The sequence below is a fragment of the Lepeophtheirus salmonis genome, chromosome 7, assembly GCF_016086655.4.
Source record: "Lepeophtheirus salmonis chromosome 7, UVic_Lsal_1.4, whole genome shotgun sequence".
Classification (NCBI taxonomy): Eukaryota; Metazoa; Arthropoda; class Copepoda; order Siphonostomatoida; family Caligidae; genus Lepeophtheirus; species Lepeophtheirus salmonis.
Window position 1 is genome coordinate 20,505,459 of NC_052137.2, and position 24,550 is coordinate 20,530,008.

General features: G+C 27.9%; 1 protein-coding gene across 2 annotated transcripts in view; it reads left to right on the forward strand.

Annotated features, from left to right (window-relative positions):
- Positions 1–24,550, forward strand: part of LOC121121708 (neural cell adhesion molecule 2) — a 262,790-nt gene that overhangs the window by 187,143 nt on the left and 51,097 nt on the right. For both annotated transcript variants that reach the window (XM_040716676.2, XM_071889853.1), the window contains 2 exons: positions 10,116–10,275; positions 15,891–16,078. In XM_040716676.2, the coding sequence (XP_040572610.1) occupies positions 10,116–10,275; positions 15,891–16,078 (348 nt within the window). The remainder of the gene's footprint in view (positions 1–10,115; positions 10,276–15,890; positions 16,079–24,550) is intronic.

The window sequence follows — 24,550 nt, forward strand, 5'->3', positions numbered from 1 at the left end:
CTTTGTGAGTAAACTCTGTTGCGCCTCTCATCCAAATTTGGGCTTTCAGTTAGCTGACATTATGTATGTATGGTACGCCATGGACCTCACCTTCGTCGTCAAGAGCTGCCAATCTCTTCGCCAGTGAGACAAGGCAATAATTTCTTGTGAAGGAGAACATATTAAATAAAGCATATTGCTTAATATAGTATTTTTAGACATTTAGAAATGGGTTTTGAGTTGTTTATTCTTGATTCCGTAAAAATCACGTTTTTCGTAATAAAGTCATGCTACTGTAAGTTCTGGGTGTTCACTCTGTATAATAAGAGTCCATTTGATGTTACTCTGGAGATACTTTCATGTTGATCCTTAATTCTACTTTATGTATGACAAGGATTTACACTAATAACTCCTGATAAAATCTTCATTGTTACTCCCTGTTTTTCAAGAACTTATTAAAATTATCTCTCTTTAAGAATCAAATAATCATGAAAAAAACACTTCAAATTGCAACTACAAAAAAATCGTTATAGATCATATTTCATACAACTATAACCATTTATATAAAACTGCAACGACTTTTATTTTCATCAAAAATGTTGGGACCTCAAGATGATCTAAATAAATCTATTTAAAAAAAATTGAAAATCAAATAATTTGATATTGAAAAAATACATAGAAAATATATAGAACTTGCTATTCTAATCATATGAGGCTTAAAAATGTAATGTAATTGAATTTGCTTTCCATATAATTTATTACAAATATTGAAAAAAAAAAAAACTTAATTATCTCACTATAAATATTACACAAGTTTGCAACTTAAAATATTCAATTAATCAAATATGTTTATTAGTAGAAATTGTAGGAGCAAAATATTCATCTTTGTGCTAAATTTTGACAATATATTTATCATTTCGATAATATTTTTTCAATACAAAAAACATATTTACAGGGAATATTGATTTTGTTACTGATTATGTTTGTTAGAATATCAATTGTAAGAATAGATATTATCTTCGATAAATTATTTAACTTCATTTACACCACTTAATACTAGAACTACTGAAAAACATAAACTCTAGGAAAAACTGTGTAGTAATTTTTGAGTGACCACTTAATATCTTATAACTGTGTCACCAGTTGTTCTAAGAAATATCAATGAAACAACGAGCATTTGTAGCTAAAGCTTACAAATCTATATAATTAAAAAAAAAAAAATGGTTCGTTTTTTGTCCGTTCATCTACACCTAATTTATCTGAGCAATGCTCGGTACTACCACAAATATATGGATGTTCTGTGGAAATAAAACACATCCAACCCATTCTTATTGCTTAGAAGTAATTAATTTGATTACTAAAGGTTATCTCACTAACTGTTATAACAAAAAATGCAAGATCATTTTATGTATTCGTCCTTAACGCGATGAAGTAGTTTGAATATAGGAGGTTTCGTAACGCTTCTTATTATCTTTCTTAGATATTGATTTATTATATATACAGGATGTAACTTCTATTAAATAACAAACACCATTTCTTTTAAAATTGATGTTCTCCTATACTCATCAATAATCTTCTGATTTTAATGAAAACTAATACCAAATGAATGCTGAATAAATTTTTTTTAAATATTATTCAATATAATCGCCTTTGTCATAAATAACGGCTTCGACTCGATCTCCGAAATGGAGCAGGTCTAGATTAAAGTTCCCTTTGGAAGATTTCAAAACTCCTCCCGGATACTGAACATCAGCTTTATGTAGCAAGAAGATCTGTTGTTGTGTCACTTAACTGTTCCCACACAAAGAAGTACATGGTGTTGAGATCCTATGAACATGTAGGCCAACCACTGGACTCATCAAATTTTAAAAAAATCTGACGACTAGGTCATTGTTTTCCTTGCTGTGTACCATGGAGCAGAGTCATAATCCCCTCCAGGCTCTCCAAACAAAGACCTGTCTAGAGTTAAAGATTTGCAATCACAGCATTATCTTGTCCGGCGCGGATCGCAAAAAAAGACAATATGCTTTTTCTACGATTGTGGAAAATATACATAGTTTCTGGAATACATTATTTTGCTGACGTGAAAAACTTCTGGTTAGCTGCCAAAATTACAAACAACGTTCTACCTGTACATACACAGCTGTTGCAGCCGCTCAAAGTTCGTTGTTAAACAATTTCTGCACACTGAATAATCTTTTTAAACAATTATAGTTTTGTAATTTTGTTCAAAGCAACAACTGATCTCGTCTTTCAAAGCATATTTTATACTTTTTTTAAAACAAAGTATCATCGTACATGCTTTACATATGAAGAGGGCATTCATATAATGAATGTATAACCAAACATTTTTTGCAATGATTTTACAAAAATAAAAAAGATATTTTGCATAGACTGTATAAATTCATATGTATGCACAATGCCATAAACGAGTTATATGGATTATATGACTGTTGTTTCAATTTTTATAGACATCCTCTTCTTATTCTGAAAAACAAAAAAAATCTAAAAATTAATTATAGAAAAGTGGTAGAAAATATGAGCAGCCGGTATGCTAATAAAAAGCATATGAAAAAATGTTATAACCCTGAAAATTTGGAAAAATGTTTGTTATTTGTTTCATATCTTAATCAATTTAAAATAATCAAAGTTTCCTTTAGTTGGTCTGATTAAGTATAAAATTATAATATTACAATTACTCCATTTGACCTAGGAATTGTCTTTGAAGTCCATAAACATAATGTATATTTCTTCTTTAGAAACAAGCTAGAATTGAACCTACACAAATTAAGTTACGGAGAAAAAAAAATCCCTAGCACATTGTCCATTGAGCTACATTGTTCCATTTTTAAGCATATTTAGTAACCGATTTGTCAATTCATTCATTATAAAAATGGTTCTTTGCTGATAAATTAAATAATTATGATTTTATTATTTTAATATAACTATTTATATTCAAATTTTTAGCAATTTTGTTCGTTTTTTCTACATAAATATAATATGTATTTATTTATTTATGAATATGTTTTATGGATGGTAATTTAATTCACATTACAGCCTCGATACTCATAACACTCTTTAATATGTATAATGCATCCAGAGACTGTTAGTTTATAAATTTAATATAATTTTTTTAAATTAAAGTTTCAAAAATAAAACAAGAACTTATTCAAATTAATACAGGGATGAACTATGAGAGAATGCCTTTTTTCAATTACATATTTAAGTGGCATTTTTGGATTTGATTATGATTTTTCAATAAATTATAGGAAAAATGTTTCGCATTAAATAATTACAAACTTATGTATTAGCTTATAAATATATTTTTTATATATAAAATAAACTATATTTATTTAAATACAAAAATAAAAATTGTATAAATACAAAATAAAATCTTTGTACCACTCAAAAATCCAAATATTGTTATATACATAAATATAGATATGTAGTAATCCACTAAAATAAATCTCAGCAATGACCTACCTTTTTTACTACAGGCTTCCTTACAAATCTTGAATTAATTTAACAGTTTGAAATATTTAGCACATGAATATACTAGTATGATGGTATTTTATTTACTATTTTGATTAACTCTCTACAACCTACATACTTATGAGAGATCCATTACCAACTTTTGGGTTACAGCCAACCTATAGAAAAATATTGTCGGGAATATAATATTTTAAATATATTAAAAATTTAGATTTGTACTTTACCTGTGTGTAGGAACCAAGGGCAAAGGGGGGTTTAGGTATTTCTAGTATTCGCACCATTTTTATTTAAAAACTACCAAAATGGAACGACGTAGCTTAATGGACAACACACTCACGAGAAATTACAAATTAATCTAACCAACTAAAATAAGTTTTTAAAAAATTAACAAATTAAAAAATAAATTTGTTTTTGTGGCCCCCAAAATATTAATATCAACAGGCTATAATATTACGTTTATGTAATAGTAACAATATTATATTTTTTAGTAAGTGTCTTGGCCTAATGCATCTCAACAAATATAATTAATGAGATTTGCCTGTCAATAACTACCAACTCCCTATATTGTATTAAACAAGTTAGTTCTTCTAAAAAAAATTTACAAAAAATGTATTGTAATGAAATGAGTTATATTCAATTACAATTACTTAGAAAAAAAACTAAAAATATATTGAAAAAAAAACAAATTAAGATCTAGGTTTAACCATAATGACATAACCTCTTCTCCTCTTAGAACTTGATTTTCATTTGTCTCTACCCTTTCCATTCCCAGGTTTACGAAACTGTGAAATAACTATTTTATGGCAGGTTTCTCTTATTTGGAGCTCCAAATGAATTAATACATCGACTAAGAAGTTCTAGGATTCACACATAGATGGCACAATTTTTTAAATTCTCCTCATTTTCTTTTAGTACCAACTTTAAAAAGACAGCTGCGAAAATTTCATGAAAATTTGTTATTTCGTGTGTGAGTTATTGTGCTAAGTGTGACGCTGCTTTTGTTATTTCAAAACAATTGAATAAAGACCATTGATGCTAAGTAAAGGCTTGATAAGTGTAATAGGAACTCTGTTCTATAAAGTGAATAAAAAAATAAAATATAATAATTTTTGAAAAACCCAATTCTGAACGGAAAAAAACGTGTTCTCTTGGTTAAGGCTTGTACTTTTCGTCCCATATGTTACATTCCTTTCAGTGGGTAAAAAAAAAGAAGCATGATATTTATTAAATGTTAAATAAAGATGATTACGGCTCTTTAGATCAAATTTATTCATTGGTATTACAGAAAATCAGTTTGAAAAAAAAATCAAAAAGTAATTAGCCTAATGTACAAAGTAAAAATGTAAAGTATAACCATTAAGATTGGATAAAGTTACAAATGATCAAGAGATTAAATATATAATACGACTCTTATACCATTAATATTGCCTATTTTCTTTGATTGACATTTTTACACACATTGAATTTGTGAATTTATAATAGTTATGTGCAGAATATCTTATGTTCGTGTTAATCATCATTAAACATTGACCTTTTTAACTTTATGACCACATTCTATGCGTATTGTATAAATAATAAAATATATATATATATAAATTAGGGTGTATCTAATGAAAAAAGTTTGGAAGTTAGTATTTTTAAGAGTTTAATTGTCAGTTTTCGTAGTACGAAGTCATAAATTAGTAAAATAAAGCGTCTTATTTGGCATAAATGTACAAGTAATAGTAATTGGAATAATAAAAAGGCAGAGAAATATCAAAATATATACGCGTTATACGCGGTACCAAAAGAGAATATTTATGAATTGACAGCATGTTAGAAACTAAAATACTCATATTATGAGGCAAGTTAGAGAAAGATTTTTAAATATTATTGCAGAATATATGTTTCATGTACAATACTTAGCAAAATAGAAATTCTGTAACTGGATTCAAATCGATAAGTTTTAAGAAATAATATCACCATTTCCTTTTTTTAGACATTTTACATATTTTCAAATCCAATCCCGTTCATGAAGGACCAATTTTTTGGACGTTTGGTGGTATTTTCTTGTTCAAAGAAACAATATAAAAAGTATCCGGCGATACCAAATTCGCAACTTTAGTGATTTCGGTACAGTCTAATAGACATATTATATAGAAAAAATGTTCATAGTTGAATGCAAAAGGGGAAAGGATCTAAAAATGGAAGCAATTCAATATGAAATATCATATACCTAATTGTAATGATTTAAGAGTTGTAGGTAAGTCACAGATTTATAAATTATAGCTCTCAAGGAAGAGTAATGAGTTTAATGAAAAGAAACATTATACTTCTTTTGTCTATTTTTACCCGTATTCGATGATATGCTTTTAGTCAATCCATAAATCCCCTGACAATACCCACAAGATGATGTCACATAAGACCTTCAATATAACACGTCCACAAAATAAGGATTTAAGAAGTTCACTTCTTAACTTTTTACTGGCCTTGTAAAACATTTTTCTTTTGAAAAAACTTTGTTACCCAGAAACATTCTTTAGCATCGAGAAAAATAATGTTTGGAAAAAATTCCCTACTTCAAAATAAGTGACAAGAACATTAATTGGAAATGTGTTTCCGTCATCCCTTTGCAAAAAAAAAAGTACACTTATTGAGATCCAACTAAATGCTCCTCTTATATGCTTATTTATGTTTATATCTCTACTCGGGAGCTACCTTGATATCATCAGTAGTCATCAGATTCTGCACCTCTTGTCTTCAATACTGTAGACACCATAGTTGTAGTCTGGTTGTCAATGAGAGAAAGCGGATCTTAAGTTCTATAAATCTATTCATTGTTAAAAACTGAAATTATTAGCGTATAATTTTTATGTTTTTATGAACATCCTGGTGATGTATCATTGTTTATGAACATTCACAAGTACCAGAGCCTTGATTATTCTCTGAGTCTTTATTACTTGAAATTTATCCAACTTATTCTGTTACATCGGACACTTAATATGACATTCTACCTTCTCTTTATTCGCAAAAGCTTTTCTCAGTATTTGCATGTGTATTAAAAGCAACATTTCGAGATTATATGGTATCCTTTTTAACCATAAAAAATGTGTATGTTTGTCCATTAAAAATAATAAAAAATTTAACAAGTATTTTTTGGTATATTTCCATATTCAATGAATTTTATTAGTTTGCAATTGATACAATTTTATATGCTATAGTACCAAGCTCTGGGTAGCTGCAATGAAAAAAAAATCATTTCGAATTTTGCAACATTTCTAAAATTATAGGTTTGTATATGTTTCATGAAAAAAAAGTAACATTTGGAGAGGTCTAAAATAAGTATTACATTTTTCAACAATAAATCTAACTTTTTTAAGAATTATTTATTTTTTCACAATATTGACTGTTTTTCTTAAGCTGTTTATATCCCTCCAACTCAATAAAAAAAATCCACAAGTTGGAGGGAATAAGATAATTGGCAAATATAAGTTAATTTTGAGCATTTTCCATCTATTTTTAAGAGATAACATAAAAATTAATTGATTCTTAATACAATTCTATAAATATTCCAAGACAATCAAATAAAGTGTCACAGTACATAATTATATTTTCAAAAAGATTATGAAAAAATAATTTTTTTTTTAAATTTCATATGGATATCCCTTTGCATATAACCTCAATGACAATTAAATTTTTATCATTGTAATATTTTGTGCTACGAAATATTGTTATATACTAATAAAGCAACAACAAAAAGATAATCCATAGGAATCAAATTATATTATTTCCGCTTTAATCCGTGCAGATTGAATTATAACCGAAGCAAAACAAAAAATAATCTACATTGTCATCATTTGTATTAGATTTTATTATTTATTCTAAAATAACAAACTCATTCTACAAAGTTGTTAAAAATGCATAAACTACAAAAAAAATTGACTTAACTTAGTCATTCTAATTTTTATTCAATTTACAATTCACCAGTAACTCATTTAAGGGTTTGAAAACTCATTTTCCAGATGCAAAGATAGTAGGTTAGCATACTTTTCAGAGTGAACTGAATGATTAACATAATCACAAATCTTGACCTTAAAATTATTTGGTTCAAAGCTATATGTATGTTGTAAGGATAGGTTTTGGGATTTTTTAGCAAGGTCAGATATAGTTAATTGAACTAAGGTATTTGGTAGAACCGTTAATGCTAATATCCGCGATTAATTTGTAGCCATATAGGGTCAATTATAAAAAAGGACTTCAAAAATAAAGAATATTACACTAATCAAAGTAAGTTACAGATGAGTGATGAGCACAGGTGCCACAAAAATAATCAATAGTAATGAAAAGTTGTGTAATTATGTTACAATAAATATTTTGAAGTCATTTTCATAAAATTTATCAACCCTTCAGATAATTAATTTCAGAATGGTTAATGACACCCTTATGATCAATAATAGTGCAGGAATAAAAAAAAATATAACAAATTTTCAAGACATATAAAAAAAAACAATGAATTACTTTGTTTGCTCAGGCATGGAACTCTAGATACCAGGAATCTAGACGGCATGTTTCTTTTCCCCAAATACCTAAGTTCATTTTCATCAAAAAATACAAACTAATATATCAGAGTAAAAATGAGCCGGAAAATTGTAAACTATAGATAAAAAGAAGGATCTGTGTCTCAATTACGAAAAAAAAAGAAAACAAAATAAAATTCTATGGCTCAGTCATCACTCTTAAACATTTGTTATGTATTCATACAAAAAGGAAAAGATTCAAAATTATCCGTCAAGAGCATGGATATATGATAAATAAAAATATACAAATGTGTATTCGTCAAAAGAAAATGATCTCAATATTATTTTTTAAATGTCATCTACCGACAAGTAACACGTTTTTGCAGTTAATATGCAGGTATTGATTTTTCATTGACATTCTAGATAAGAGTATACTAGTACGGATATTAATCGGACTCATATTTATAAATTGTATAAATACATACATATTTTTTTAAATATAAATGAATTAAAATTGGTTTTTTTCTGAAAAATTTCACGATATCAAATATTGGCAATAATTTTACTTTAATTTTAAGAAATTATGAATGAGCTATATTTTATATGTTGTATACTTGTTGCAACTTTTCAATGCAGGGTTCAAATAAAAAAATTAAATGGAGCGTTTAAATAAATGAATTTGCATTTCTTATGAAAGGATAATTCAATGTTTAAGTTAATGATCGATAAGTGAATGGAGTAATTTTAGATTTACATTTAACAAATTAATGAACCAGTATCCATTTCATGATCCAATCAAAATTGCAAGTTTCACAGTTATATCAAAATAAAAATCACAACTTACAAATAAAAAAGGTATATTTACTTTTACAAGGATAAAAATTATTCAGCGTCTTTTATCAGAATATACATTATGTAAATGAACTTCAAAGCCAATATTTTAGATCAAATGAAATAGTTGTAATACTATATTTGAAAAAAGATTAGTATTGCAATTATTGACGAAAATATTTTTTTCAATCATATCAACTATGAAATTATTGAGTCAACTTTTTAGGTAATAAAATGTTCAAATAATTTATTTAGATAAATAAAAAGACGACAATTTTAGCTTAACATAGAAATACAGTTTAACTTTTACGACTTATAAAACTGGAAAAAAAATCTCAAATATTCTGAACGAGGACTTAACTAACTGTAAACTTATAAAAATATCCCCTTTTGTTTTAATTACCAAGGTAAAAGAAAGTTTCCATACGTCAAGAGAAAAAATAATAAACTAACAACATCTGTGGCATCTCCAAAGCACCTTCTTGCAGGATGGGATTTGGGAATTTTCTCACAGCCAAGTAAAACTCCTTTAACTAACAATATGGTTTGGTTCGTCACTTTGTTTTTAAAGATATGGTGACCAAATAACAACTACTATTCCAAAAATGGATTTGTTATTATTTTGGTCAAACATATATTCTGATCATAAACATAGATTTAAAAAAAAAAACATTTTTTTTAATGATAGCTCTCTTTTTTGTAATTGCTACCTGAAAAAAAAAATTATTTACGAAAGCTCCGATTATTATTTTTTATTCTTCATGCGTGAACAATAAGTATAAAATAATCACTAGGGTGTAAGATATTTCTGAGGATTTGTTGTGGAATTATAAGTGTAAGTCTTTGATGGACTTGTACTAGAATTGAGGATTGACATTACTGTAATTCCTGCATATACAATGGCTATACACGGAGTGGGATTTGTGTTTATTTCATAGATGCTTGTAGCTGATCTAATAAAACGTCTTGACAGTTAAGCTGCTCTGCTCCTAAACATTCTTTAAATTGTCAGGGTGACTATGTTAATTTTCGATATATTTTTTTTTACAAACAAACATCTAATATTATTTGAATCTCTAATCATAACTGTATTTCAATTATATATAAAATGACCCAATATATACTTTTATGATCATGGTTAAATCCAGGGATGGTCACAACAAACAATTCCAAAAATAGCTCAAAAATAATTAATTATAAGATTATTTTTATTTCTTTCGCTCAATTTGTTTAATGTAATGTCTTTTATTTTCTTTTTTGAGCTTAGAAATACATTAGATATGTTATAAGTATTTTTGTTTTTTTAAATCTTTTCAGGGAATTGATATTCACCAAGATTTGCGAGAAGGAATTATTATGGGGAATCAGAGCCTTGTACTGCAAGGGTTGAGTCGCAATGCGACAGGTACTTATCATTGTATGGCATCAAACATAGAAGGCAATGCTCTTTCTAATCCAGTAGAGCTCAATATTAAATGTGAGTAGTTTTTCTTTTATATATATGTTGTGGGGGAAAAAAATCACTTTTTACATGAATATATGTATGTACCAGAATAAATTTGAAGAAAAAAAGAGAAAAAGACACACTTGGAATGATTAATGGCTGCGGGGTTTTTTTTTTTTTTTTTGACAATGGCAATATTATTTTTATAGAAAAATTGATTCCTTTCGAGGGTATTTGTATAGATATTCATAATACACGCACAAAAAACTGCATTCTTATTAATTTTAACTATTTTAATGTGTCTTATAAGGAACTTTTTTTTTGTTAGAAAGTATGTATTTTATTCACATAAAGGTCTGTAATAAAAATTATTATTATTGAGTTTCATTATTTTTTTTGTTAAACATAAATGATTCATTTGATTCATTAAAAAAAAACATTTAATGGTCATCTGTATTGTAATAATTTGCTACATTAGTACAATATTAGTTCATACAATTAATTATCTATCATATTCTAAGCTCAATTATTTTTTTGAGCATATTAGCAGTGTTATATTATTTAAAAGTATAAAAGTAAATTGATGAGTTATGTATTACAAAATAGAATATATTTTTATTAAATAATTATGGAAATCTAATTACATATTTTTGATTCCGAGTAACATACCCATATAAAGTGAAATATCACTTATTACCTATCAATATAACTTATTGCATAAAAACATGATAAGGAATGGGATGAATAGTTTTATTTGATGCAATGTGCATGTTGAGATTCGGTATATCTAAGTTTTTAAAAATATTATGGCCAATATATTTAAACTGATCAATTTTTCAACAAATAACTTTTGAGAAATCTGTTTGAGTCCACAGTGTTACCTAGCAAACACAAAAATTTGCTATGTATAGTGTATCTTTTAATATAAATGGGTGAACAAAAAATAAGAAATTTAACAAGTCAGGGCATCAAAAACACATTGGATAGGAGAAAAGGATCCGAACCTTATCAGAGCTCTGAACCGTTCTTTAGTGTACTTGGATTTTCTGCACTTAAAATATGATAAAACTCCTTTAAATGAATTTAAAATAGATTTTAATTCTGAAAACAGCATTAATATACTGTTGAAACATCTTTCAGAATGAATGCAACTTTTTTTTCTTGCTAAAATGTATTTTTTGGATCTATAATGTTTCGGTAAGGTTGGGAAAATTCGATTAATTTCTTCATTTTTCAGTCGTTTTGCTTTGTTTATTTCCTTTTTTTTAAATTGAAAGTATTCGAATTTTAACAAATGTAATATCAGTTGTTATTCCATCTATCAGACTCAATCTTATCAAAGTTCATGATTAAATTTTTATTACCAAAAGTAATTTGTATTTTACAGGATTTTTTATTGAAAATAAAAATATAATATTTCAACTATAATTTTTGTTCCATGGAAAATGCGTAACAGTAAATATAATTAGCTTCGTATTTGGGTTAACGTTTAATCCAAGTTCATTAACAACCCCAAAAAAAAAAGATATTCACTAACGTAGGGTTAAGGTTGAAACCATCATTAGCAAAATAAAGGAAATAATTTATTCAAGCAGATGCAATAAAAAACCTAACCATATTTGGAATGTGTCATCGTTAAAGAACTCGTTGTTTTGACAAATTTCTCAAAGAAAACCTTCTTTAGCTTTGCGTCAATCATTTCTATTTAGTACGATTAAACCTTAAATCATTAAGTGGGGGGTGCAGGAGGGAAAAAAATTGTAGTTTTGTACTGTATTGTTTCATTATTTTGTTCTTTACTCATTTTAAATATGTTTAATAATTGTATTTTATTAAGTAATTTTTTTGTTTTATGACTGAATAACTTTTTTCTGTTTTTGTCATCATTAATAACAATAATAGTATGCATATTAGAATTTTTATATGTATTTTGTTGTCAGCTGTTGATTTTTCTTCTTCGTTTCTCCTTATCAGTGTTCGTAATGTTGATAGGTCGAATACAAATGAGCTATTATTAAACAATTTTTGAATAATAATTCCATTTTGGGATGAAATGGCTCATTGCTATAAACTCATTTTTTTTTCTTTTAGGGTTGAGAAATAATATCTATCAATATCTCATGTTTTTATTATGTCAATCAATTGGTGCTACTTAAAGGGTGATGTGCAGCACATCCGAAGGGTTACCAAAGAATTATTTGTTAATAGTAACAATAGATAGTTCGTCAAAGAATAAAATGTAATCCACATTACATTTTGTGACAAAAATATGAACATTATAGCTTGCTTTTATATTGAAAGCCAACGTATTAATGTAGTTTTGTTTATTTTGTTTGTTTCTGTTTAAATGCTTATATTTACATAGATATGTATATATAAAAGAAGTAAAAACGAAGGCAAAAAAGATTAAGAGAAAATAGTAAGAAAAATAACTTGGATTAAAGAATTTATAGTGTAGCACAGAATATTTTTAAGCACCATTTAGTGTAAAAATACTAAATACTCTAATAGTTAGAAACTTGTTACTTTTAAAACATAAATATATTTATGTTTTGCATTTTATATATCATTCTTTTAAATCCTTTAAAAAAAATAATTAAAACTCTCATTTATTTAAACACGTATTCGTTATATGGAATTTTAAATATTATAGAAAGTCTTAATAAAATTTGTAGTTAAACTAATTTTTGTTGAATATTTATATTCAATATATGGATTTAGTCAAATTAAGGTGATATATTTATAAATCTTGTATTTATTAATATATATACTTAATGGTTAAGTTAAAAGTAATAAACTGTAGCTAAAGGAATTATATATGTATATTGTATATACAAAACAATATTCTTCTAATATGGAAAAATAGGTTGTGGATACAAAGTTTCGTTTTTTCCGCTTTATTTCAATGCTTAATAGGAAGTATTCTAATCCTCCTATTTAAGGCAAGTATGCCCAGTTTTGTTTGACAATTTGTTGCCAACGAAAATTCAACTGGCCCAGCTGAGCCAAGACCAAATACAGCACTGTCTCTTTAAAAAAGTCGATCAACTTTTTTTTTCGAATACCGTGGCGTAGTGCATCAGGAATTCTTACCATATGGTCTTGATATGTGCCGCTTGTGAGAAGCGGAACGAAGAAAACGTCCGTAAAACAATTTAGTTTTTGTATCATGATAACTCCCCTACTTACTCATCTTTGCTCCCGAAAGATTTTTTGGGCAAAAAAACAACAAAAAACTTTGAACTACTTTGAATATTGATGAATATATAAATACTTTTTCCTAAAAATCAAAGTTACCTTACTTTTTGAATACACTTTTTTGGAACAATAGAAGAAGAAAGATTGTGGCTTCTCTTTAACTAATTAGTAGTGCTTCTTCTATTCTTACTGTCTCTCTTACTTAAATGTATTTTTATTTTTTTTCGACCAGCGGCGATAATCAAAATATAAGTATAAAGATCTACCTTCATTTAGTGTTTACAAAATATAAAAATTATCCTTCTTAGTAGAAGTGATATATTTAACATACGACTATTAAAATTTTTCAAATAACGTCATAGTGCAAAGATATAATTAATATAAAAAATAAACCCAAAATGTAAATAATCTATTCAAATTTCAATAGTTTTATAAATTTAGTGACTATATACTTAGTATGTACAATCCGAACAAAAATTAGGATTTTTGGTAATAATATTATGCCTTGTTCAATTTTCCTCCTTCCGAAATATTCCTAATTGGGCAACTTTCCTAGTATCATTTTCAAATAGAAATAAATAAGATTAAATCAAGATAAAATAAGGATTATTTTTATTTAAAATATCCTTATATGTTGTAAGAAAAAAGGATAATAATGCTATAAATATGCATTGAAATAAATAAATTTCCTGCTTTATAAGCATAAAAATTATTTCTTGGATTACTTTATAGTTAATTATATTCTTACTTTTTGATTTAAATTATTCTTTCTTAATTTGATTTCATACTAATTTCTTAAATCTTACACTAAATAATAAGGTCTCAAATAGAAACTTGTATCAAAAGAAAGAAGAATTTGTGAAACTTTAATTATTTAAATATATTTTATTTTCTTTATCCTTCAAAAAACAAATAGCTTAAAATATCATCAGTAAAGTAAAAAAAAAAAAAGAAGTCGATTTACGTTTTTTATAGCGAAAAAATGTGCCTTTAATACAATATTTATGTAAATTTAACAAAATTATTTCCGTGTTTTCAAAGTTTTTTTTAGAAAACATAATTAATGTACTTTAATGTAAGGTTCTTATTGAAAGTAATTCATTAGTGTTAGTAGTAGTTTTTACCCTTGAAATTCCAAAACAATTTAAACAATTTAAAAAAATAGTATTTTATGGGACTTTTAATCAAGTTCTCTATCAATACTACAATCATTCTTAATACATAATGTATAATGTTATTTACTTTGTATATTATAAAAAATATAGTGTAGGACAACCTCAAATAGTTTTTATTTATGTGAAATAAATTATTATCAATTAAAATATTATTTTATCCATAATAATGGAATAAATAATTAAACAATAATTAACAATTCAACTAATAAAAATGTTTATAGAATTACTATTTAACAAAACTATAACAAATTTAAAAAAACATTATTTTGAATTATGACATATAATCTTACCTTCTATTATATTGATCCCTCCTTTCATTCGGCAGACTCATTTCCCTTCAAATTCTATATACATTTAATCAGTATTCCACTTTCATCAAAATTCTCGATAATTGATATTGAATTTTTGACCATCTTCTATATCTCTCGAGATATTTCCTTTTTACTAGTTCTTGTCATGTACATGTGTGTCTGTATTTTAGTTATCAAAGTATCTATTTTGAACTTTTCTGGGTGGCTTGACGCCGTTAATACTAGATTGTGGAATTAAGATGAAGACATTATCATTATTATTTTTAAAATTCTTGCCAGTTCTACTAGACACCTTCTATTTGGTACCTCGAATAAATATATAGGTTACCAATTTCCTGTGCTTGAGTATTTTTTGGAACAAAAGACTCCTAGAATTTAAATTGACAATAAACTAGGAGCTGGGCCATTAGTGGCGTAATTTTTTTATCCAAAAATATAAATCAATTGCAAACCCCTGATATATATCAATTGATAATACACAGGTCTTAAACTTTAAAGAGACTCTTAGGAAAGAGGTGAAAAAGATATCAATCGGGAAAGAATTATCAATTGTTAATTATTATTGTTGGATGAAAGGAGTTTATTTGCGCTATGTTCATCTTTTCACTAGCGTCATTATTAAGGATCGAGTTTTTATTGAGATCAATTATAGTTCTATTTATCCAAAAGCTCTATTTTTAATACTTTTTATCGAGGGTGTATTAATTAGTTAATATAATTTAGATAAATACTTTTTTTTTTTTCTTCTTTCAACCAAGTTGTTTTCTCTTTCCTTCGAATCTTTTTGACAAAATTGGACATATTCTCAAATCCCTAAATAATTGAAGTGTCTTTCTTTTCTTCATATGGATTAAAAGTGAACATCAAGCAACATTTAAATACGTACAAGCACATATTGTAAAAAGCAAAAAATCACACACTGCTATAATCTGCATTTCTAATATTTAAAATTATATTTTTTTAGATAAACCTGTTTGTGCTGATGACCAAAAAATGGTTTATGGTATTGCACATGGTGAGATTGCATCAATTAATTGCTCAGTCAACTCAGAGCCGTCCAATAACCTTCGATTTCATTGGACATTTAATTCTTCATCCGAAATTAATTTTTTGCCTGAATCTCGTTACACACAAATTGGCACAACCTCAAGGGTAAGCGACAAAAATTGACTCTACTCCTAAATCATTAAACAATAATTTTATGTGTCTTCCCCTTGTAATAAATATATTTATTTAACAATATGATCTTAAAAAACCATTTTCAATGCACTTTTTAATAAATATTTTTGAAAGGTTCAAGAAGTTAATTAATTTTTAAGAATAAAATCTATATTCAAGCTTATATTAAATACGTATCTTTTAAACAACATTTAATACTTTCAATAAGCTTAATTTTATATGTATGTATTAACAAATGTGTAGAGGACGAATTAATTTAATGTTAGATTATTTAGTAGAGTTATTATACGCACGAAGATAATTTATTCGAGACAAAAATAATTCCTAATTGCTCTATTCGTTGCCTTTATACTTTATAGTCCGTACTGTATATATAGGTATGTAGTTGCATTAAATATTTTAGACCAATTTAGTTAAGGCTTTAGTCCGTTCTAGGATTTGTGGACGAATGTTTCATTTATTTTGGTAGAATTATGGGAATATTTTATTATGCTTACTATTTATTAAAGAGTCTTCTATATAGAAATATAAGATTAAGTCTACACTATTTAATAGCTAAAAGATTATATGAATTTAATATATGCTGGAAGACATTATCATTTTTTCTGGAAATTAGTTATATCCACCATTTTTTTTAATCTGGCGTATGGCAGAAATACTAGTCGACAATCACTATTTAGACTTAGGTCATTTGATATATTTATTACTTTTTTTACATTTTTAGTTAAAATAGTCAAATAAAACTATTAAATTTATAGGCTGGATACAAAAAAAAAAAATGAATATTATAAGAACTAGAAATGAGCAAATGTTTCTTAAATCTGATTTCTCATCTAATCGCTTCCTATAATACTTAAATTACTTACTCCCATCAATTTTTGAAATTACATGCAAATAATTATATATGTACTAATAATAAGCCGTAAATCATCTCTAAGAGACCGTTATAATAGTCTAAACCTTTGAAGCTAACAGGCTAAACACAGCTGTTAGCTTGAGTAGATTCCTAATCTTACTTATACATTTTTTTCCATCCAACCCAACCTCACTTTATCATTTTCTCTCGTGGCATTTTCTTCCTTTTCTAAAATAAACCTTGTTAATTCAGTTGTAAGAATCAATTCATAGAGGCTACGTTGTTAGGTATAGAATAATATTCAAGGATACTCAAACTCCCCCAGTGGACTAAAAAAATCTTTACGATCACTACATTTTTCAAAAATTAAAGTCTTTGTTTTCCCATATGATATATATTACAGCCATAATTCTTTTGAATGAATTAACAAAGTATATTCTTCGAACAAAATAAGGAAATATGACAACATGACTTCATCTATTGTATAAGTTTCTTTTTTTAAACGTTCAATCATTCAAAGTTATTTTTATAATTGTCTTTAATGAAATATATTAAATTTATAATTAATAGTTATTATTTAAGTTAATTGAACAAAAAAAAATATTATGTTTTAATTACATGATGAATATCTAGTTAAAATTATGATTAAATCACTTAATTATGAACTACGAACTTTAATAAGTTTAACCATGAATTATTAACATATGAAAATTTATGAAAGTTTAAAGATACAGCGGTTGTCAGCAAATCCTTTGAGGAAAAATAAACAAGCTAGCTCCAAGGCCTTGTGGAGGCTGCAGGGTTGGTGGTAGTGAAAATCTTTAGTATTACAATTAACTATTTACATATTCAGCTTTTATTTCCCAAAATGACCACCTTCTGCCTGAACCATGGGCTAAATTTTGCCCCTGATGGCTCTGCAGACCCTCCATAGATAGTTGTTCGGCATGGCAGCCATTTCTACTCAGCAGGAGCTTTGAAGGCGTTGACAGACGGGTAGGAGTTGTCACTGGGTCTACTTTCGACATAGCCTCAGATTCAAACATATAAGAGAGCACACTCAGGAGAGGATGGGGCCAAAAGTGGAATGGCCAATCAATGACTGTTTTCTCTTATCCAGTCTGCTGATTTTGTACGATTCAGTAAATAGGTGGCGTTTCCTTCTGGCATATAAAGTCATACAAATGTTTCCCACCGCTCTACGTACAGTGGCCTCTGAGACACTCAACTCCTCGGAAAGTTGATGCATTGACTTTGTTTGATTGTCTTCGATAGTTTGGCCCAATTGCTCCAAAAACTCCTCAGTCCTCAATTTTTTTTTCCGTCCACTCCCTGGCTTCCTCTCTTGATTACCATCTTTAATCTTTTTTTTACATCATAAACAAGTGTCTTTCTGCAAAGGACAATCTCAAAATGGAGGGCACTGGTATTTCGGCACAGAGCAAGTCAGCAACTAATTGTATTTTTGCTTCCATTTCAATAACTAGTTGTTGTCTGATTTAATAAAAAAAAATATTAATTGAAATCTGAAATTCTGAACTTTAAGACTTCAGCTCTACAAAACCTCAAAAATTTACCATTTTTATCTAAAACAAGCTTTAAAGATCTTTCTTCGATTTGCTGTCACACGGTAATAAATTTGAAGAAAATATGTGTTTAAAATCATTGTCTCCCTTCATTTTTATTACAATGAAAACTGATACATTTTTAATAAGTTAAGTGAAGATATGACATCATTATAGTTGCTTACAATAGAATGTATTTACATTCGTTGTTTATCTTCCTTATATAATGTCAATGCTTTTAATTATTTCTGGCTTATTTCAAACCACTCGATAAAAGTTTCAAATATTGATTATTTACTTAAAAATCTTTTATTTATTGACATATAATCCATTCAATTTCTAAATTCCTTTCGCTCAAACTAAATTAAGAATCGTATTGTAAAAAATTTAATCTGGAATTCTTTTGACATATTTACGACATTCAGGAAAGTTTATTGATATAAGTCAATTTCATCTTTAAGATCGTGTATGAACTAAACCTAGTTTAATATATTTTATCGATATTATAAGGAATAGTGGATTTTATTAAATATACAAGGTGAACTATAAATTCTGTAAAGATGGTTGTAATTATACAACTCATAGAAGTTTAAGTGCAACTTAAAAAAAATTGTGATTACATTAATTTTTAATCTATTGGCAACAAAGTTTGCACAAAACATTTGTTGGTGATCCTCTATTTACGAAAAAAAAAGTAAAAAGAAGCAGAAATTCATCAAATTGATGAGGTGTGGTACGTCTCCTAATATTTTTTAAATATAGGTTTTTGCAGAAAAAAGGATCTGATTCACACGGTATAATCTACTGGAAGCAAAAACCAGAGTCAATGATATAAATGTCATCAACCGATCCAGTTAGGGTCTGAAGTAACATGATTGAATACATGAGTACCATCTAAGATAAGTTCTACAGACATGGGCGAATTCCCACTTTAATAAATTAAGTTTACCTTCGAATAAGTTTCTCCTACTGACACATCCAATGTGACTTAGAGGTTATACGGTACTCACCTTTAAAGTTTTTAGAGCTGCAACTATTGACTTCGATATATTCCAAATTTAAATCAGATGGATCTTGGACTCTGCCTCATTAAGGAGAACAGGGTCTACAAGAAGACTCATTCAAACTATGCATGCACTAGAAGCCTCCCTAAATAGGGAATGGGGCAACATTTTGTTGCAGGTTGTACGTATCTCATGTAATACCTTGACTCAAGACAGACACAAGGCTATAATTTCTTTAAAATGTCATTTTTTTAAATTCATCCCAATGTTCCAGCCACCTTTACAAATATATTTAAAAAAAAAAAAAAAAAAATTTAATAATTAATAGAACATAAGATAGCTTTTTGAACTATAAAACAGGCGTTAAAAACTTCCTCGTTGGGATGATTCTGTACTTCTTCTATAATTCTTTGAACCAAATTATTGTTTTTTTAAGAAGCTTTGTAAAATTGGGTGGTCAATTAGGAAGCCTATCCCTTCATTAAAATATCCAATTAATATGAGATAAAAAGCCAGGCAACATTTCAGCGGCTCCAAAGTTCTCGTACATCCATCCATCTTATTAATCATTATTGATTTTTCTAATTAAAACTAATAAATTCCTTGCTATGGCCGCCTCCCTTCCTCCTTCCATAGGTCCGAAAAGGAAAGTCCATACCCTTACCCTTAATTTTTGCAAAGATGTTAGATGCAATTTGCCTTTAGTCTTTCGTAATTTCACACGACGTATAAATATAAAGATGCGTGTCGATTTCACAAAATTTAAGTCTTTACTCCTTGGTTTTTCCAATAAAATTATTGCATAAAAGTGTCTTGCAGTTTATATGGAGCTTGTATCTACTCTTTTTAAAGATAAAAAAATTAAAGACTTTTTCCTTTCCGTCTTTGCCCTCAAGTCCTGTGCATTGCAATCTAAATAACGCACATGACACAGTCTTATTATCGTAAAATCTTTTAAACTTTAAAAATCTCTCAGCCTTTGCTAAAGCTCTTGGTAGGAATACATTAAAAGATGTTGTCGATTTTTTTAAAATATTGATATTCGGCTTGTTTAGTATTATCGCAATTTGATAGGCTATGAGTTTATTATGCCCGTCTTCCTTTAATTTGGCCACAAGATCTTCGATGATTTCTTCCAGTATCACCTTCTTTTTAACTGCTGCCCTCTTATCTACTCCCGTGCTCTTTCTTCCTCTCGTCTTTGCCAAAATCTCCCCCACCCTCACAAACAAAGGAAAATCGCCTTCCTGCACTTTTTGGCCACTATAAAGGTTTCTTCCAAAGAACAGAATGTCCTCGTCTTCCAATCCCGACGATAAAAAAATGTTTTCGGAACCAAATAAAATTAGTCTAAAATCATGTTTGTTTTTAAAATATGCACCCAAGGCCCATCCTCTTGTGAAATTCGTAGAAAAATTTTTAAAAAAGATCTTTGCAATTATTCTCTCTGGAGAATTGAGCCCAAAACTGCCTATACTTTTACGAAGTTCCAATTTTTTAAATTTTTTCCAGGAAATAAAAATTTTCTTATACTTCGGAAACTTTTTCCAATACTGAGGATACCTCTCCAGTCTCTCTAGTAGGTAGTATATGAACTCTGAGTTCACATAAAAGTTCTACTAGCATACCCTCATGGAGAAGTTCATATTGGCAGCTTTGATTATTTTTGCTTTGCATTCAATCTTTCTCATCTTTTCCATTAAATATTTCGAGTATTTTCCTAGACTTGAGAATGTTATCCCTAACTGTTTTATATGGTCGACGACCTCATATCCAGATTTCAATTTACACTTATTGGAACCAATATCAAGGATTTTTGTTTTATCTTTGTTAATATCAAAACCTGATATCTTTTTAAAACGTTCGTACAGTCTCAGGCATAGCCTTGCTTTATTCTTCAGTTCCTCTTCTGAAGCGCATTCTAAAAAAATATAGTTGTCATCTGCGTTAAATTGACATGAAACTTTCTTCCCTCCAAAATTGATTCCAAACATTTGATTGTTTTTTACTTTGTCCATGGGGTACAAGTGACAAATTAAAAAGTTATGTAGATAGGGGATCTCCTTGGTGGACACCCCTCTTACAACTTATTTCTTTTGAGAAGACGCTATAGAGAAAGGAGGCAGCATTTGAAAAAAAGCTTCTTATCATGTTATATATGTAATTACTAAAGTGCTTTTTTTTCAATTTGTCTTAAAACCAGGCTGTGAAAAAACTTATTGTATCAAAAGCCTTCTGGATATCAACTGCAATCATTGCATTATATCCTTCCTTCGACTTAGCATTTTTAATAATTCTATTTGTGTTCACTGTAATATCGTAAATGTGTCGCTTATGTATGAAACCCACTTGCTTTTCAAGAATTATTTTTGATAAGTGAGGCATCATCTTTTGTCTAATGATACCAGGTATTATTTTGTACACGACCTCCAACAGGGTTATCGAACGGAAACTTCTTGGATCGGCTGGCTTACTGTCAGATTTTGGTATAAAGGTAATAATTCCTCGTTACAGAATAAAAGGTGTATCTCCTGTTTTCCTTATTTCCTCAGCTATTAGTGCTGCTATCTTCGCCGTTTGGTTGCAGAAATGTTTAAAAAAGGCAAAAGTAATTCCACTAAAACCCTGTGACTTGACTTCTTTCACATGATCCTTGATGTACAAATTAAAATCCGATTCTGAACAAATATGGTTTTGTCTTTTACCAGTTTCTTTCGTGGTCCGTGCCGTTTTCCAGATAACATATATGTGAAGATCTCCTTTGCTTCTAGTAAATTGATTTTCACAAGAATATTCTGAGCTTGTTGATTTCTATTTTTCTGAAAGATAGACACTTATTTCTCAAGACCATATGCGTCCTCATTCAACTCTCTAAGTCGTTTCAAATATTCTTTTGGAAGAAAGTTTTTTATATTCAAGCATTAATATTTGTGTCTATTTAATCTGTTGAATATATGACTCAGTCGATTGCCACCATTTTGAGTATACTTTTCCCCTATAAATACAATTTACAGTAGTATTTAAACAAAATTTTAGACTTATAATTATAGAAACCAAAAAGTTATATGTAATTGATTATTTACATTTTTTAGGTTCAACCTGTATGAAACACGGCTATAAATATTATTTCAATATGTCAACCTTTAAATGGATTAATTTACATATAAACACTTTCATCACTCTAACAAATGATATAGGTACACATACAAATGCATTTATTTTTATTAAAACCGATATATAATAATTAATCCAACCATTCAATGTATCTTAATTAATAGAGAGATTACTTAGTTGGATATTTTATCAAAGATTAAGGAAACTTAATACTATTTGCATATTCTAGAGCTTCCAAATTTCAAAAATCTTTAGTAGCTCTGCTGGCAAGGAACTTTTAAAGGTTTCGGTAGCTTGAAATGAAATGAACTGTTAGTCTGTCGGTCACGAATTATAAAATTTTAGAAACCTAAATGAAAAAGTATATATTGCCGGTATGGTGATTTCGTGAGCTCTGTATTCATAATTAATAATACAAAAGGGAAGTATACCAATGTAGTAATTTTCTAAAAATCAACTAGTATACTACCCTTTTCCTTCATGTTTTCTGTGCTCAGTGTCGATTTAAGTTAATATCAGCTGTTATACTACATTTACTTATATTTTTTTTGTCTTGATTTAAAAATATATAAAAAAAAGTAATCATACATTAATGAACACAAGAGTAAATGTGAACCTATGCAACACCAGTGTCCTCAAGCAATCTACACTTCTCTATTTTCAATACTAGCTGGTTTTATAAATGATAATCCATATACATAGGCATGACCACCAAATTAGAATAAATAAACGTTAATGTGTATTATTGATATGCACCTAAATTATTATAATTATTCGATTTTTTATGTTTTTCTACTCTTGAAACTTAATATACACTTAAACACTTTTAAATATATGGCCATTCAATATTATCATTTGAATACAGTTAAACATTGTTTTCTCAACTTTTCATCGTAATAAAAAAATGTCTTAGTTGGTTTTAGTTATCAAATGTTGTCATTCATTGCAATTGTTTGACTATTTTTTCTATAAAAATTGGGACATACCCACTACTTGACCATATTTTGTACAAAAAAATCGGTATTCAAAACACTTGTTAAGTGTAAATATCAGACAAATCAAACACTGAACAAAAGTGGATAAGAGTTGATGATGTTGTAGCAAACCAATAAATATCAAAACACTACACCATTGAATTAAAAAGAAGAATTCTTGATTTTGGGGTTGATAAATATCGTTTGTTACTCGTCATGTCATTTCGTCTATTTTGTGTACATTTGTCTAAAATCGTTTCCTTCACTAAGTTACTAGGGGTAGTACCGAACGTTTCATGGAGCTGTTGGGCGTCGAAGAAAAGACAAAGTTTGCTTTATTAATATAGAATATAACTTCCCAGCAAACCCTCTGTGTTACTCTAAGCTTTCAAAGGGCAAACTCAGATGTGTTTACTTTATACTTAGATTTTCTTTTGCCAAGAATGAAAAAAATAATAGTAATAGCTCAAGAAAATATAAAAATCATGGTTCCAGTTGCCAACAACAACAAAAACTTGTAACCTACAAACCAATAAATATATGTACTCCCTTTTTCTTTTCTTCTTTAATTTTGGGTGCCGAAAGAACACACGCTTCTAAGCAATACTCATCTAATGTTACATTTATTATTTTATAATGCATGTACTTCCCATTTTTTTTTAATATTACAATCACTACAGACACTACTTATTAAAAATGAGTTCTCACCAGAGAGACAAATAGATAGATAGACAGACAAACTTCAACTTATAAATATTAGTAAATATTTATCTACTTGGGGCATCCCACTTCAAATTGCTCCAAAAAAAATTATCAGATAATCTCAAAATTTGTTGAAATATAGTACATATATACTTGCAAGTTTTTTTTTTAGTTTTTTTTTTTTGCAATCAGATAATTAGTTTCCTTAATATGAAGCTCCTTATTTATTT